Here is a 16,440-nt window from a genome sequence, read left to right as displayed (position 1 = left end):
GCATCACACTGAGACAAATACACAAGCTGAGTGTAGGAGATCATTTCTAAATTACTTCATTTCTGGTCCAGACAGACGCAGCTGGAGGTCGATGCCTGCACACAGACACACACCTGACTGAGCACTGGTCAGGGTGGGGTGGGGGTTTTCAGGTGGAAGCACAACAGAAAAATCCACATCATGACTGACCTAACAGTACAGAAGTGATTGGATGTTTGTGTGTTTGAACAAACCTGAAGTGTCTGAGACTAACTCACCTGTATAAATAAAGGCTGAATGAATGAATGAAGTCTGGAGATGTCCTCAGTGATGTTTCATGATGAGTGAAGATCAGCAACAGGTGGTCAGAGATCTCCATCTACTGGATGAAAACAAAACCTGCAGCTTCCTAAACAAAAAAAAAAAAAAAGCAACCTGAACATGAAGCAAAGAATAAATTAACTGTCCAAATATATCGTACCCAATTTGTATTAATGACATGGGTGAATTTGTTGTGTTTTTGTGCACACCGGTAAGATTTTAATAATTCTAGAAACTGGTACAGACCAGATTGTTTTTCTTCTGTCCAGATACATATAACATTAGAAATAAGAGGGTCCACATTTGTGTGGCCATGGCTGAACATATTCTGAGTGACAGGAAGACAAATATAACAGCTATGGGAAGTTTATTATCGTAACTTTTACACAACCTTAAATATTAAAATCTAAAACTTGTTTGTGGTTGCATGTAAATAAAAAATAGAATGATATATTCCATGTCTTAAAACAGTTCTACTGAAACTTGGTTTTATGTGTTTGGAAAAAATAAAATAAAAAGTGATTCACAAAACACGAATGGACGAAGGGAAACGGAGCTCAGTGTCCCTCACTTGGAAATAAGTTTTTGAGCCCCAACCTGGAGACTGGCCAGGGGGAGGAGCTTGTTGACAAGCACCTGGTGACCAGCCTCTACCCATGGGCCCCGTCAGTCTCAGCCTTAAATTAACAACACAAGCTTGCCTTCCTGTGGGCCCTTCACCTGCTGGAGGCTTTATAAATCTGGTGCATGGTGCTATGGATGGCAGCTAAAGGCAGGGGTCTTGGCGCTCCTGCTCTTGGCATTCTGAAGCTGGCTCTTACAAGTAACATGAATCTAAATTCAAAATGGCTGCCATTTCCCTCTTCAGTATTAATTTTTTTGTTTAACAAATGATAACATGGAATCTGTTGTGTTTTTGTACTCTTGAGGTTAGACCAAAACATTTTAGAAGCTAATGAAGAGCAGATGTCTTGATATGTAAAAATCCTAGATGTAGTGATGGGCCGTTTAACGCTGAAGCTCCTGCACGTGTCAAAAAATAAGTGTTTCAGAAGCTGTGTTGGAACTTGGTTGTTTGGCAAAAGTTACGTGGTGAATGACGTCCAAAGCTTCGAAAGTGCTGAAGTTACGTAACTGCTTAGGTACGGATTCAGTTTCTCAGGCAGTGAACCAGTAAAGGTGGTGAAGTGAAAGAGGGTCGACTTTTTATTCATGACTGAACATCATTTGAGTGACATGAAAAATATAGGACCAAGGATCAAGATTATTATTTTTTATTAAAAAAAAAAAAAAAGGATTCAGAATCAAAATCTTATTTGCAGCTGCAATACAAACATAAAAAACAAAAATCATTCAAGTATTCTAATGAAACCTGGTATTTTTAGAAATTTTGAAAAAAAAAAAAAAAAACTTTCTTTCAGCTGTTCCCTTCTTCAGGGTCGCCACAGTGAATGAACTAGTGTGAAACGTTTGACAATTGTTTTATGTCGGATGCCCTTCCTGACAACCAGGGCTCAAACCGGCAGCCCCAAGATTATAAGGCTAGAGCACTTAACCACGGAGCTAGCGCAGTTCTTTGCATTCAGACTAAAAAAGTTTTGGCTAAAGAGATGAGACGGGACTCCGCAGCGACATCCACTTACGATAAATGCACCTCTTCTGGGTAAGTTGCAGCCACTTGGCAACGATATTTACAGCAGCCTTCAAAAGAAAAATCCGAGCACCAATAAGCAAATATAAAAATCAAATGTATAGGGACAAAAAAGGGTAAAAACAAAAACATTACTGAAAGGAATACATTATTTTACGGCATGATAAATATGGGACGAGAAAATTTACTTATATTCAATCTTAGCAGCGTTGATATTTCCCCAAAAGAACATATAAGATTTGTAACGTTACTGAGAGTTTTCAGGACCATTTGAAAAAGTTCTGACAGCGTAAATAAAATAAATTTGAAGTAATTTTAGGCTTTGTCAAGAACGGATGTGTTTACTGCCACCTAATATAAATAAATAACACAAAAATATGCATGTCTGATTTTTTTTCCTCAATAAGATCTCCTGAGGGTTAATATTTACAGCAAAACTGTTTCCTCTTGTGTGGATTCTCACGTGGGGGTTCAGATAAATCTTTAGCCTAAATCTTCCACAAACATCACAACAGAAAGTGTTCATTTCCTGAGTGAATTTTCATGTGTGAGTTTAAAGTTTTCAGTAGGCTAAATGATTGATGGCAAACACTGCAAGGAAACGGTTTGTCCCCTGTATGTTTTCTCATGTGGGAGGTTAAAGAAGATTTTCGAAAAAAACTTCGTCCACAAAAATTACAAGTGAAGGGTTTATCTCCCAAGTGGATCCTCGTGTGGTTGTTTAAAGTTGACTTATTACTAAAACTTTGTCCACAAAGATCACAAAGAAACTGTTTGTCTCCTGTGTGAATTCTCATGTGTGTGTGTAAAGTTCCTTTAAATCTAAATTTCTGACCACAAAAATCACAGAGGAACGGTTTGTCTCCTGTGTGGATCCTGGTGTGGTTGCTTAAAGTCGACTTATCCCTAAAACTTTGTTCACAAACACCACAAGAAAATGGTTTTTCTCCTGTGTGCATTCTCATGTGTGAGAGTAACGTTCCTTTATGTCTAAATTGTTGTCCACAAAAATCACAAGAAAATGGTTTGTCTCCTGTGTGGATAAACATGTGGTAGTTTAAATGTGACTTGTGCTTAAATCCTTGTCCACAAACATCACAAGGATACGGTTTGTCTCCTGTGTGTTTTCTCATGTGGGAGTCTACATGTGACTTTCGGCTAAATCTTTGTCCACAAAGATCACAAGAAAACGGTTTGTCTCCTGTGTGGATTTTCGTGTGGTTGTTTAGGGTTGTCTTATCACTAAAATTTTGTCCACAAAGATCACAGAGAAATGGTTTGTCTCCTGTGTGAATTCTCATGTGTCTGTTTAGACATGAGTTATAGTTAAATCTTTGTCCACAAAGATCACAAGTGAACCGTTTGTCTCCTGTATGCACTCTCATGTGTCTTTTTAGGTGTGTGCTTAGACTAAATCTTTTACCACAAACGTCACAAGGAAAAGGTTTGTCTCCTGTGTGGACTCTCATGTGTATTTTTAGATATTTTTTAGTGGTAAAGCTTTTATCGCAGTCATCACATTTAAATAATTTTGGCCTTATCTTAACATTCATGTGTGACTCTGCATTTTTCTTCACTCCAACACTTCTCTTTTTAACCAAACAGCTTGAAGATTTTACCTCTGGATGACATGTCATGTGTCTCCAAAGAGACCGGTATTTGACATAGTGCTTACCACACTCAGAGCAGCTCAAAGATTTGTTGACAGCGTTTATACCTGACTGAGGAGCTCTGTTGTCCTCCCACTCTTTGTTATTGTCTTTAGTTTTAGGACCAGAGTCTGATAAGTTCTTAAGCTGAGAGTCAGGATAGTTCACATCCTCATCATCTTCATAATTCTCACTGAGTTCAGTCTCTGAAGAGCTGGAATCCTCTATGTGTGTATTTAGATCTGAGTTTCTGGTAGTTTCAGCTCCTCTACAGTCCTCTCCATCAGCTGCTGCTTCCATCTGATCAGCTGAGTTGCTGGTTGGAAAATCTCTGTTTTCCACTTGGTGCTGATGAAGCTGTGAGAACAGAGGCTTCTCATCATAATTTTCACTTTTCAAATGAACTGCAGTGACTGAAAACCTGGTGACTTCAGTACTCTCCTTCACATTGAGTCGGTATCTCTCAAGACTGGTCCAAGGTTCCTCCTCTTCCTCTTTTATGTTGAGGGGCTCTGAGTCCAGCTGGTCCACACCAGGCCTCCATTCTTCAAGAGCTTCTTCTTTCATCAGCACCATCTGTTGAACATGGGCAGGGAGCACTGAAACACATGCATATTAAGGACAATGTTACCTTTACACTCACACATACATCCCTTGTGTTGTTGCACTGAGTTAACTGGGTTCATTACTTCATTGCTCTTTGTGATATTATTCAGGGCTCACCTCAAAACTGTGAACTAAAAACAAAGCTTTAATATCAGTTTGAAGTGTCCATTGGTCTATGTGTAAAGAAAAAAAACTACTTTTTGTTAAACAAGAACAACAGGAAAGAGAACAATGGTGAATACAAATGGTTGCACTTACTATGTGATCAGTAACATATGGTGACACAAAATGGCAGCCGTGACCACAAATCTAGACAAGTAAATGGACAAAGATAAACATAGACAAACAAAAATGGCAGATTTTGTAGTCCACAAATTAGGTTAATGTTTGACTATCTAAACCAGGGCTATTCAACTGGTGGCCCGTGGGTTGCGACTTCAGTCCGGCCCACCAATGAGTTCATAAAAAAAATTGGGGAGGGGGGAGTTCTGGATTTGGGTTCTGTTTATTGCATTTATGATTCAAAGTAATAAAACCAACAAATTGAAAAGGTGTTTAAAATTTAAAAGGTAACAGATCATTGTAATACTTGGCTTATTTAGGTAATAAATTTTTTTGTTTAAAACAGGTCTCTCTTGAAAATGAGTCCTTGTGATTCAATGAGACTAACCTGTATAAATAAAGGTTGAATGAAAAAATTCTGGATGTCCAGCCCCTGAGCTGTTGGCATTCAGAGACTGTGGCCCCCTGAGCAGTTTGGTTGAACAGCCCTGATCTAAACCTTTCTTTGTGTTTAGTTCTGATTCAATAAAGGAAAAATACATAAATAAAAAGAGTTGAAAAATGTGTAATGTTCCAAAACAGACAAAGGATTTTTGATGCATACAATATCCTAGCTGAAGGATGAGGTCAGGCAGGAAACCTCATAAACTTTGACATTTCCAGATGACATTGTGGTCTGTGAGAGCAGGGAACAGGTGGAAGAGAACTTAGAGAGGTGAAGGTACTCAAAAGAAGAGGAATGGAAGTCAGCTGTAGTAAGACAGAGTACATGTGTGTGAATGAGAGGGAGGCAGATGGAACAGTGAGACTACAAGGAGCAGAGGTCACAAAGATGCATGACTGCAAGTACTTGGGGTCCATTGTCCAGGAAAATGGGGAGAGTTGTAAAGAAGTTGTTGGATAATTTAATTATCCTTTCATCAACTCATTAAATAAATAAGCCACACAAGGAAACTAGAAGATCTTTTCAACCCAGGTTTAATCTTACAAGAGGCGCAGCAATTGAATACCGAGATACAAAATGTTACACAATGCTCGGATCACAAGGTCTGCCCAAAGAGAAAGGGTCAGCAAAAGCTTAAATACCCATTATTGGACAGGGGAAGGTCAAGACTCTGCTTCACAGCTCACAGTAGTTGAAGGCGTCAGAGTTTATCAGTTATCAGGCTCCTCTCTGAGTAGACAGAAAGGCTCTCTCGACTTCACACATGGCTCTATATTAATTTGGGGCAGCTGTGGCTGAGTGGTTAGAGCAGTCGTCCTCCAATGCAAGAGCTGGGGGTTCAAATCCACCAGCAGTCACATGCCGAAGTGTCCCTGGGCAAGACACTGAATCCCTTATTGCCTCCCGTGTGTCTCATTGGTGTATGAATGTAATCTAAAGGACCGGTTAGTCTCTTTAGAGAATGATTTGTTCAATTAGCTTTGTAGAAATCTAGTAGAGTGCTGTATGAATGGGTAAATGTGGTCACAGATTGTAGTGTAAAGCACTTTGAGTATCTTGATCAGATAGAAAGGCGCTATATAAGTACAGTCCATTTAAGTACAGTCCATTTAATTTGACAGTAGTAAGTGAAAAACATCAATGACCTTTACATAATCTTCCGCCATCGGAGGTGAAGAAGAGAGAATAAAGGAATATTTTACAACAGTGGTGAGACCAGCTATGTTATATGGTCTGGAGACAAAGACATGGACAAAAAGACAGGAGACAGAACTGGAAGTGGTAAAAATGAAGATGTTGAGGTTCTCCTTAAGAATGACAAGATTAGATAAGATTAGGAACGAGATCATCAGAGGTACAGCACAGGTTGTACAACTGGGAGATAAAAGTTAGAGAGGCCAGACTGAGATGGTTTGGTTTGGACATATGTAGAGGAGGGACTAGGGGTGGGCGATATGGCTCAAATATAATATTGGGATATTTCTGAGCATTCTGATGATAATAAATTTCGTGATATAACAAAATAAAAAAAAACAGAAATCATAGTTATTCATTTGACAAAATTAACATGTTGCTTTGCAATATTATATAAAAACTAAAAAACAAGGGTTAATTTTACTGAAATTACATTATTTAGTAAGGTATTCAGTCTCAAAGTATAAAAATATTCAGTCTCAAAGTATAAAAATAAAAATGATCATTTATTTGATGATTTAGATTGAAAAAAGTCTGCACAAAATATAGATCAACAAAATCCACCAAAAAAAACTAAAGTGCAGGTGAAGTTTCACAAAATAACTAAATAAAATGAAGCTTAAGATCTGTTGAGCATAAATGTAACATACAACAAAAATATGTTGCGTTTAAATGAGCTATAACTTCCAAAACTTGTAACAAGGTGATCAGCTGACCCTAAACTTGTGGTGTTTCAGCTTCCTCTGTTCCTGCAGGAATGATTCATTTCTCTGATGCTCTGTCTCTCATCACCTGACTCTGTTCTTGGTCCATGGACTGTGAAACTCAAGAGACACAGCTGAGCTGTGCGTGTTTGTACCAGCAGTTTAGAGTGGGGGGAGAACCAGCCGAGATGCGCCCGCACCAGCAGCCCAGAGCAGGGTGAAGGGAGAGAAAAAAGCCGAGCTACGTGGGTGTGGGGGAGGGAGAGTCAGTTGAGGTGTGCATGTCTGCACCCGCAGTTTAGAGCTGAGTGGAGAGATGCAGCTGAGCCGCGCGTTGTTTGTTTTTAGCTTTTTAGCTAGCTAGTATTGCGCGCAGCTAATTAGCGTTATGCCAGTACCGACAGGTGGAGGGGGGGGGTGTGCAGTTCGGTTTGGTAATTTGGCGCACTTGGTTCTGTTAACGGGGCCGGGCGCCCCACTTGTATAATAGTAGGGGAAACACTGACGTACTTACGTCATGAAATTAGCATATCATGATATAATTTATTTTCCCGGGCAAGTTTTTTTTACCGGTATTATCGTGAACGATATGATATGGCCCAGCCCTAGGAGGGACAGTGGGTATATTGGTAGAAGGATGTTAGAAATGCAGCTACCAGAAAAAAAGATAAAAAGAGTATATATGCATGCAGTTAGAGAGGACATGGAAGTAGCTGGAGTGGGGACAGAGGATGCAGAAGACAGAGTGAGATCGAGGAGGATGACTCACTGTGGCGACCCCTGAAGAGGGAGAAGCCGAGAGAAGAAGCAGGACTGGATTTATTTATACTTAAGTGTTTCCACTACTAATATCCAAGTGCACCACCCTGTCAACTGAACCGAGCGCCAAACCTACCAAATCCCCAAACAAGATCAGCACTTTAGAAAATGGGGGGGGGGGGGTTGTTCTCCACTGAGCAGTACCTATGTCTATATTACATTTAATCCAAAACACCTTGGCAAATCTTACAACACAACTTTATTTATAAAGAACTAAAAAAAAAAAGTTGGCCAAAGTGCTGTACACCAACGCATATAACTCATGTTGAGACATAAATCATCTCATAATGGCCCCATTATCGGCTGATGTAAACACTTAAAATTTTCACCCCTAAAATGCTGGGAACAAGCTGTAATTGTACAATGTATCTAGCAGAGGGCACATGAGGACTACTTTCAGGTCATGGCCGTTCATGTTGTTAAGTTTCACTTTTGACGTTCAGCACAGATGAAGCAGGGAGCAATACAGTGTTGTGTATTTTGCTGAACAGACCATGGTAAATTGATTTTAACTGATCTGTAAAATAAAAATCCACAACAAAAAATTATCTTCAATCCTCCAACCCGCTTGTCATTAGCTATGTGCCTCTCAAGTTAGCAAGCTAACATTAGTGTGGGTACGCTGTCCTCACAACACGTGACTACACTATATAAATAAACTGAATTATGTGAAGCTTTTAAACCACATATTGAAAACATGTTAAAGAAACAAACTGAAACTGGGTTTCTTTTTCAGAATCAGATATTGTTTAACTCTGAACGCCAGGGAACGCTTGTAGCTGCCACTTTCCTACCAGCTATCGATTATGGTGACATTATTTACATGAATGCCCCTGCCAGCATTCATCGAGAGGAGCCAGTTGAGGTGGCTTGGGCATCTGTTTAGGATGCCTTCTGGACGCCTCCCTGGTGAGGTGTTCCGGACACGTCCCACCGGAAGGAGGCCCAGGGGAAGACCCAGGACACGCTGGAGGGACTACGTTTCTTGGCTGGCCTGGGAACGCCTCGGGATTCCCCCGGAAGAGCTGGCCCAAGTGGCTGGGGAGAGGGAAGTCTGGGCCTCCCTACTTAGGCTGCTACCCCCGCGACCCGACCCCGGATAAGCGGAAGAAAATGGATGGATGGATGGATGGATGGCCCCTGCCAGCTCCTTGCAGATGTTGGAAACCATCTGCCATGGCGCTCTAAGGTTCTTAACTGGTTGGAACTACCATACCCATCACTGAACTCTGTACTTATTGGTCAGTTGGTCATCATTATCTACACATAGGCTCTCAGACCGGTACATCTTCATCTATAAATCATTCTTTGGTCTGCTACCTTCTTATATCTCCTCCCACCACATGTCATGTTGTCAGAGCAGTTACAGCGTCGCACTCAGGCCTTCATTATAGGGTTGCACAATAATTCGATATCGATATTATCATGATATACTTTTATTCAATAACGGTGATATTTTAAGCACATTTTCGATATTTTGATCATATACATTACGTTATGATTACAGCGTTTCACTACATCCTTTATGATTGTCTATTGTTGTCTTTGTTGACCACTGTTGTCATCAGATATTTGTTAAAATCAGGTCTCTCTTGTAAATGAGTCCCTGAGGCTCAATGGGATTAACCAGTATATATAAAGGTTGAATGAATGAAAACATCTTTAAAACCAGTTCTGCACTGAAACGTTTTGTAGGCGATATTTCATAAATGTAATATACTAATAGTTCTTAGATGCTATATTTACAGTCGCAATATGTGCTTGTGTAAATAAGAACAATGATAAAAGTGTAACAAGGCTTTATTTTTGTTTGTTTATGATACCTCGGCGCTATGACGTAGTTCCGTTAAAAATGTAAAATTTTAAGGACAGCGTTGTCCCTAATTCCGTATGTAGTGAGAAAACATTTCAAACACAGCCAACGTGAGGTAATTTGGATTTCAGCTGTCTGCTTTTAAAAAGCAAAAACATAAACATTAAACGTTTAAAAAGCCACTCACTTTCATCAGTTAGCATGCTAACCGTGTCCAGCTGCCGCAGACGGTCCGGTGTTCTGGTTTAACTTGAGACAGAGTTAACTGGAGACCTTCTTCTGGTAGCATGGGCTGGTAGCAGCTGCATAGACATTATATATATACACATGTGTATATACAGTATATTAATGTCTATGAGCAGCTCAGAGAGGGGTCCTGGCAGCGGGTGGACAACAACAAGTGACCACTTAGCTGCCCCAGTGAATGCCGTATTGTTTATGTGACATTAAAATGTCAACACGTGCATGTTGACATATACATAAAATATTGATCAGAGACATTAGTGTGGTTTCAGGTCAACTGTAGGTGCTGTTTAATCATATCATACAGGAGTAATTTTCAGTGAAAGACTAGATCCTTACTTATTAAACAGAAGGATAATGTAAACAAAACAAAGTAGCTGAAAATGCTAAAAAAAATTTTAAAAAAAGCTATTGGTGATTAGAAAATTAATAAACCATCATTACAATGTTAGTTCTCCATGTTTCTTTATTATTGAAATATATTATTGTTTCTAGCAAAGTTAAGTCAGATCCTCTAGACGGATTAAAATAATTTGTTGAAACGTTTAATCTTTTATCGATTTACCGTAAAATTGGAGCTGCACTAAACTCAGTCATATAAATAGCACCTTCTCATAATGGATGAACCAGTTTGCTGGTGACAGTCACCAGCAAACGCAAACTGGTCGATCCACTATGAAAATGTGCTATTTATAAGACTGACACGTTTCCTCAGACTGACAAAGTATTTTGGATAAAAGACAAAAGGTTTCCACAATTTTTTTAATCTATCCCGAGGACCTGACAGAGTTTTCGGCTGGGATTATTGAGCATGAATCAGGATATTATTGTGTATTTATTTTTGTTCTCGTTGACTCAGAATTTTGTTATGAATAAAATGAGAAAATGATCAAAATATCCCGTGTCCACAGGACAAACTTTAATGAAACTCTCAAAGTAATTATTACATTTACATGTACATGAACATCTACACTAAGTTTTGGGACCAACCCTGTTCAAGATGGCCACCACAGTCAACTGACTTTAAATAAAAACTGCTATATGTCCGCAAAAGGTACAGATATCAAGCTGAAACCATCCACTAGGGAGCACAAGCCAGTGTATCGCTTGTGCCAGTCCCAAGCTTGGGTAAATGGTGATTTGTGGTGTGTTTTGCTGGCAAATGTGCACAAAACGTAACAAACCAGTGAGTGATAGTGAGACATGGAGCCAGACAGCAATATGTTTAATTTATCAGTTAATAAGCATTTTTAACCCAACAACAACAACAAAAAACATACTAAAACAACAACAAAAAACTTTCAAAAAAACACTATATGTACATAAATTACAATATGATCTCACAGTGAACATAAACTGGTTAATAGCATAAGTCATGAAGGTTGGGAACTTCCAGCATAAGTGTAACTCTATACACTGGTATTATGTTATGAATTAGATCAATTTTGCTTGCAAAGTAGGAGACGGCAACCACAGTTTTCCAAGTGAAGACTGGAGTGAGGCAAGCTATGTGGCATTGTCTTTCCTGTACAACATCACCAATGATCGACTCTCCACGTCGTTTATTATAACTTTAATATAACATAAGAAATCTGCCGTAGAATCAAAATTGCATTGCATTGCATTTAAGCATGTTCCACTCAGCAATGTCCCAGTTCGGGATTCTCATAAAAACTGAAACAAAGTGTACATTTAAGACATGGGACTATGTGTTGTTAGAAAATGCTTAAAGTAGGCTACTTGAATAATAATGTTTTTACTATTTTAAATCTTTCCAACATTTATTATCTGGCTGAAACTTATAGCTATACAATTAAAGAGGTATGTGATGGATTTTGAGTTGTGTATTTAAGAACAAAATGTGAATTCTGATGCAAAAGATAACAGGAAAAAAATCAAAAACATCTAAACACAGTCAGTAAAATCCACTGATACAGGTCAACAATTAGTGAGGGGCAACATGGTAGATGGAGAATAAGTACAATGAAAAAAAAAACCATACAGAGAAGTAGAATGATGTTAGATGGGTGTACTTTTACTCCTTTTGTTAAGCACTTGTTAAAAGAGAGCTAAATTGAATTTATGGATCAATAAAAAGGTCAAACTGTATCTTAAAGGGAATTAAAAACAATTATATTAAGTGATTTATTTAACCTTATTTTTAGTCAGATCCCAACAACTGAGGGATGAATCCATTCATTCCAGAGAGCCTTCATCATACCAAACTTTCGTCCAGTCCTGATCTAGGAGGGCCACTATCCTACATATTTTAGATGTTTCTCTGCTCCAGTAACTGGATTTGAAACAATGGACTACCAGGCTTCTGCAGAACAGGAAGAGATAATTAAACTATTGAATCAGGTGATCACACAGGCCATTGGAGCCTTCAGAACCAGTAGCTAAAATTGATGCTTTGTTTTTTGATCAAACTTGCATGTGACAATCTGTGGTTGGACATGGGAGTTTTTCCTTCTTTTCTATGCAAAAGGAGAGATAAACCCTGGAAAGGTCACAAGTCCATCACAGGGCCACATAGACAAACGAGACAAACAACCACTCTCTCACTCACAAACCATCGCTCTCTCACTCACACCTAGGGACAATTTAGTTACCAATCAGCCTAACATGCATGTTTTTGGTCTGTGGGAGGAAACTAGAGTACCCGGAGGAAACCCACACATGCACAGAGAGAACATGCAGTGTTGCCAGATTGGGCGGTTTACCGTCATTTGGGTGGTTTTCATTCTGATTTTGCAGGTAAAAATTGATTTGGGCAGGTGGGATAATTTGGGCGGATCGGCAGTTTTTGAGTTAACCTATTAAACACTTTTCAAACAATCACTCATCATTAGTTCATAGCAAAGCTCCCCTGACCTTTCTTCATCACTGATTGGCTATTGTCATCTACCAGGGCGTTCACAACAGAGAACTGGTGAGACAGTTAGTGGACACCTCATTGTGTGGGCTGGCCTGCTGTAGCTGTACATTGTAGCGGCTGCCATATTGGATGTGGCAGAACTGCCGGTCAACTGATAGAAGGAAATAGACTGAACTTCATAAATCACCGTTCTACAAAGTGTTTTATGTCAATGCCTGTCATTCACACACACTAATACATTTGGAAAACAAACAGGCACCAAAGACAACATTTATAACTTTTAAAGTGATTATTAAAAATGTTTACTCCGTAAATGTTTAGGGTAAGAACTAAACCAACATATGTATTATTTAGAGTGTTTACAACTACTAATGTGTGTAACACTATTACTGGGATAATAAATATAACAATATTCATATTGAACATTTAATCTGTGTCTAATAACCAGATGCTGAAATGTGACATGCAGATTTATTGAATAAAGAGCACTAACATTCACATTTAACTGATTTTGATTAATTGATCACATTGATAAACACCATCCATCCATCCATTTTCTTTACCCGCTTATTCCATTTTGGGTCACGGGGGTCGCTGGTGCCCATGTCCAGCAATCACTGTGCGAGGGGTGGGGTACACCCTGGACGGGTCGCAAGTCCATCACAGGGCCACATAGAGACAAACGAGACAAACAACCATTCACGCTCTCACTCACACCTAGGGACAATTTAGAGTTACCAATCAGCCTAACATGCATGTTTTTGGACTGTGGGAGGAAACCGGAGCACCCGGAGAAAACCCACGCATGCACAGAGAGAACATGCAAACTCCACCCAGAAAGGCCCCTGGACCGGGGTTTGAACCAGGGACCTGCTCGCTGAGAGGCAGCAGCTCTACCAGTTGCGCCACAGTGCAGCCCTGATGAACACCAATATACACCAATATATTTTTACAGAGGGTGGGGGTATTGTGAGTGTGTGTTCAAACAGTAAATCTAACAATATATTGATTGGGCGGGTTTTTGTGTGATCGGGCGGTTTTTAACAGACTTTTGGGCTGGAAAACCTCAATTCTATGTAGCAACACTGAGAACATGCAAACTACCCAGAAAGGCCCCTGGGCTGGGATTTGAACCAGGGTAAACTGCTCGCTGAGAGGCAGTAGTTACCAACTGCACCACTGTGCTGCCCTGTGTCTAAACTTGTTTAGTAAAAATGACATCCAAAGGTACAACATTTCTGGAGCTACATAACTGCTTTACTTGATTCAAAGTTTGTACAGCAGTGAATTAAAGGGATTTTGTAGTGTTTTGATGGTAAATGTGCACAAAACATAAACTAGCGAGTGGCATAAACAAGACATGGAGCCAGCCAGCATTATGTTTAATTTATCAGTTAATAAGTATTTTACTCCAACAAAAAACAAAACAATTTAGAAAAACACTACATGTACATAAATTAAATGGTAAATGTACTGTTCTTGTACAGTAGAACACCTTTTAATGTACCGGTAATCAAGATACACAAAGCACTTTACAACACAATCTGTGCCCTCATTTACCTCCACACAACATTCATACAGCACTCTACTACATCTCTACAAAGCTAATGGAACAAATCCTTCTATAGACTAATCAGTGCTTTATCACATTCATACGTCGATGAGACACACATCAGAGGTAATGAGGGATTCAATGTGTTGCCCAGAGATACTTCAACATGTGACTGCTAGTGGAATCGAACTGCCAACCCTCCCATTGGAAAACAACTGCTCTAACCAGATCTGACTGCTACAAAATACTATTTTTAAATGTTTTTCCACAAAAAAGTAGTCTTTTAGAGTCTCAGCCTGAAATAAAAATATCTAATTCAAATGATTTTTTTTTATTTTTATTTTAATGCTTTAAGGAGACATGTTGATTATTTTAAAGAAAAACTGCTAAGTGAAAAGACCCTCAGTATGTAGCAAAGAGCATTAGACACTGATGTGTCACTTGTTTGCAAATGTTCTTTTGCACTGGAAATTATTTGCTTATTTTTTAATGTAAGAAAACTGCTTGGAATGGAAAAAGACCAATGTTAAAAAATAATACTCAAAATTTGTACTGTAATGTGTAACGTAATTTTCTTGTTGTTAGAATTATAAAATTGGTACCAAAAAAGTACCACTCAGGAACTGATACCGAAGTGAAGGTACCGGTATCGAAAATTTTTGAACAATACCCAGCCCTACCAATACTGTTCTAAAAATAAAAATCAATGGTACTAGTTTAATGAATATTTACCGTATTTTACCGGTACTATTTGACTTCCTGTCACATGACCTCGATAAGACTTCTGGGTGATATTTACTGGTAAATAATTTTTTAATCATTTCAGTTACATGGGTGTTTGGCAATGTTCTGTCCAGTGATTATGCTTAGTTATTGTGTTTGTTTTTGTAGTGAACTTAACCTGATGTCAAAACTAAGCCTAAGGTCAAATCCCTTGACCTTAAGAACCTTGTGGGACAGAAACTGTCATTTCATTGATTTGAATCCAGAAATACAGGTTCACCCATCCTGAGACTTTCCTTCTTGAAAATCAAGTGAAAGAACACTCTCTTTTTATTATCATTACTATTTTACAAATGTTGATAATCAAAGTGTCTTAGTTCAAACCATTTTAGATGTTGCAGTGAACTAATCAATTTTATTAACTGTGAAACAGTGTAATGATTTTTTAATGCTTATGCAGAGTTAGAATTCATGTTAAGGTCTGTTACAGATTTTTATGCATTTTCTGATTTCTGTCTTTGAATGAGCAAGTGTGCGTTTTCCAAGGTCAGGAGTCGAAGCAGACATGTGTTGGAACAACTGTCTTGTTTACATCCTCTCAGACGTCAACGGAGGAGGTGGCACCTGTTTCTAAAACTCGCCAAAACAAAACTCTCTCTGTCTCTTGAGAACAGTTTAATCTGTTCCATAACAATTCTTGCTGTTTTCTGACTTCTAGTAACCTCTTACATCACAAAACACACCCCTGTCTGGTTGATATTACCCAATCAGGGACGCTCAAATATACCGGAAATAGAGCTCTTTAAAAGGCCGGTACTTCCTAGTTCTCTGAGTTCGGTGAAGCTTCTGAGGAGTGCGGTGAGGCGCTGAGAAGTCGTTTGGGAGAACAGAAGTCCAGCATGATAAGGCTCCTCCGAGTTGGATTATAATATCCTCCACCTCTGAGTGGAACTTCTGAAGGACCCCACTCATGTGAAGTCTATTGCTGTTGTGAGCTGGTGTCGGACGGAATCTCGTCACTACTTCGGACGAGTCACAGCCATCCTATGGAGACGCTGGACAGGTAGCGTTAACTGGACCTCCATATCTGCTGATTAATCTTCAGAAAGGTAATGAGTCAAGTTTCCTACCAAAGCGTACCGAGGAAAGCTGGGTTCTGATGGAGAGTGTCGGTTCTGGTCAACACTTCCCCTCACATACCATCTTTTACTCCCTTTAAACTTCATTTCCATCTTTAAATTCTTCTCTCAAGTAGAAATCCTTCCAGATAATTTAGAAATGTCTGTGTAAAGTGCTCATCCACCGCCGTGTGGATAATTGATCATAATTGTACAGTTTTCATTGATGTCTGCTGTTCTGCTGAAGAGTGGAAACAATCGCCGAATTGTTTCTCACTACCTGTAAAGCTGTTAATTATGTTGTTATTTTCATATTTTGCCAAATTAATGTAAATGTTTGATGTTAAACTTTGATTCTGTAAAATAAATGACCGCATTCATTTTGATGGGTCAAAGATAAATGATGTCTCACGTTTACATTTCATTAAATTCAATGCACGTTTTATTCAGTCCAGAAAAATGA

The 16,440-nt window shown here is 39.0% G+C and overlaps 1 protein-coding gene across 1 annotated transcript; it reads right to left on the bottom strand.

Annotated features, from left to right (window-relative positions):
* Window positions 1-1,612: 1,612 nt before the first annotated feature.
* On the bottom strand, window positions 1,613-9,680 carry LOC119415975 (gastrula zinc finger protein XlCGF8.2DB-like). Its single transcript, XM_037683144.1, has 5 exons — window positions 9,651-9,680; window positions 3,769-4,199; window positions 3,558-3,570; window positions 2,930-3,512; window positions 1,613-1,622 (listed from the first exon to the last, which is right to left on the bottom strand). The coding sequence occupies exons 1-5, from the start codon at window positions 9,664-9,666 to the stop codon at window positions 1,613-1,615; spliced, it is 1,053 nt and encodes a 350-aa protein (XP_037539072.1). The 5' UTR covers window positions 9,667-9,680.
* Window positions 9,681-16,440: the final 6,760 nt, after the last annotated feature.

The sequence above is a fragment of the Nematolebias whitei genome, chromosome 10 (genome assembly GCF_014905685.2).
Source record: "Nematolebias whitei isolate Nwh7 chromosome 10, NemWhi1, whole genome shotgun sequence".
Taxonomy (NCBI): Eukaryota; Metazoa; Chordata; class Actinopteri; order Cyprinodontiformes; family Rivulidae; genus Nematolebias; species Nematolebias whitei.
Note: the sequence above shows the minus strand (reverse complement) of the source record. Positions and strands in the feature narration are given on the sequence as shown.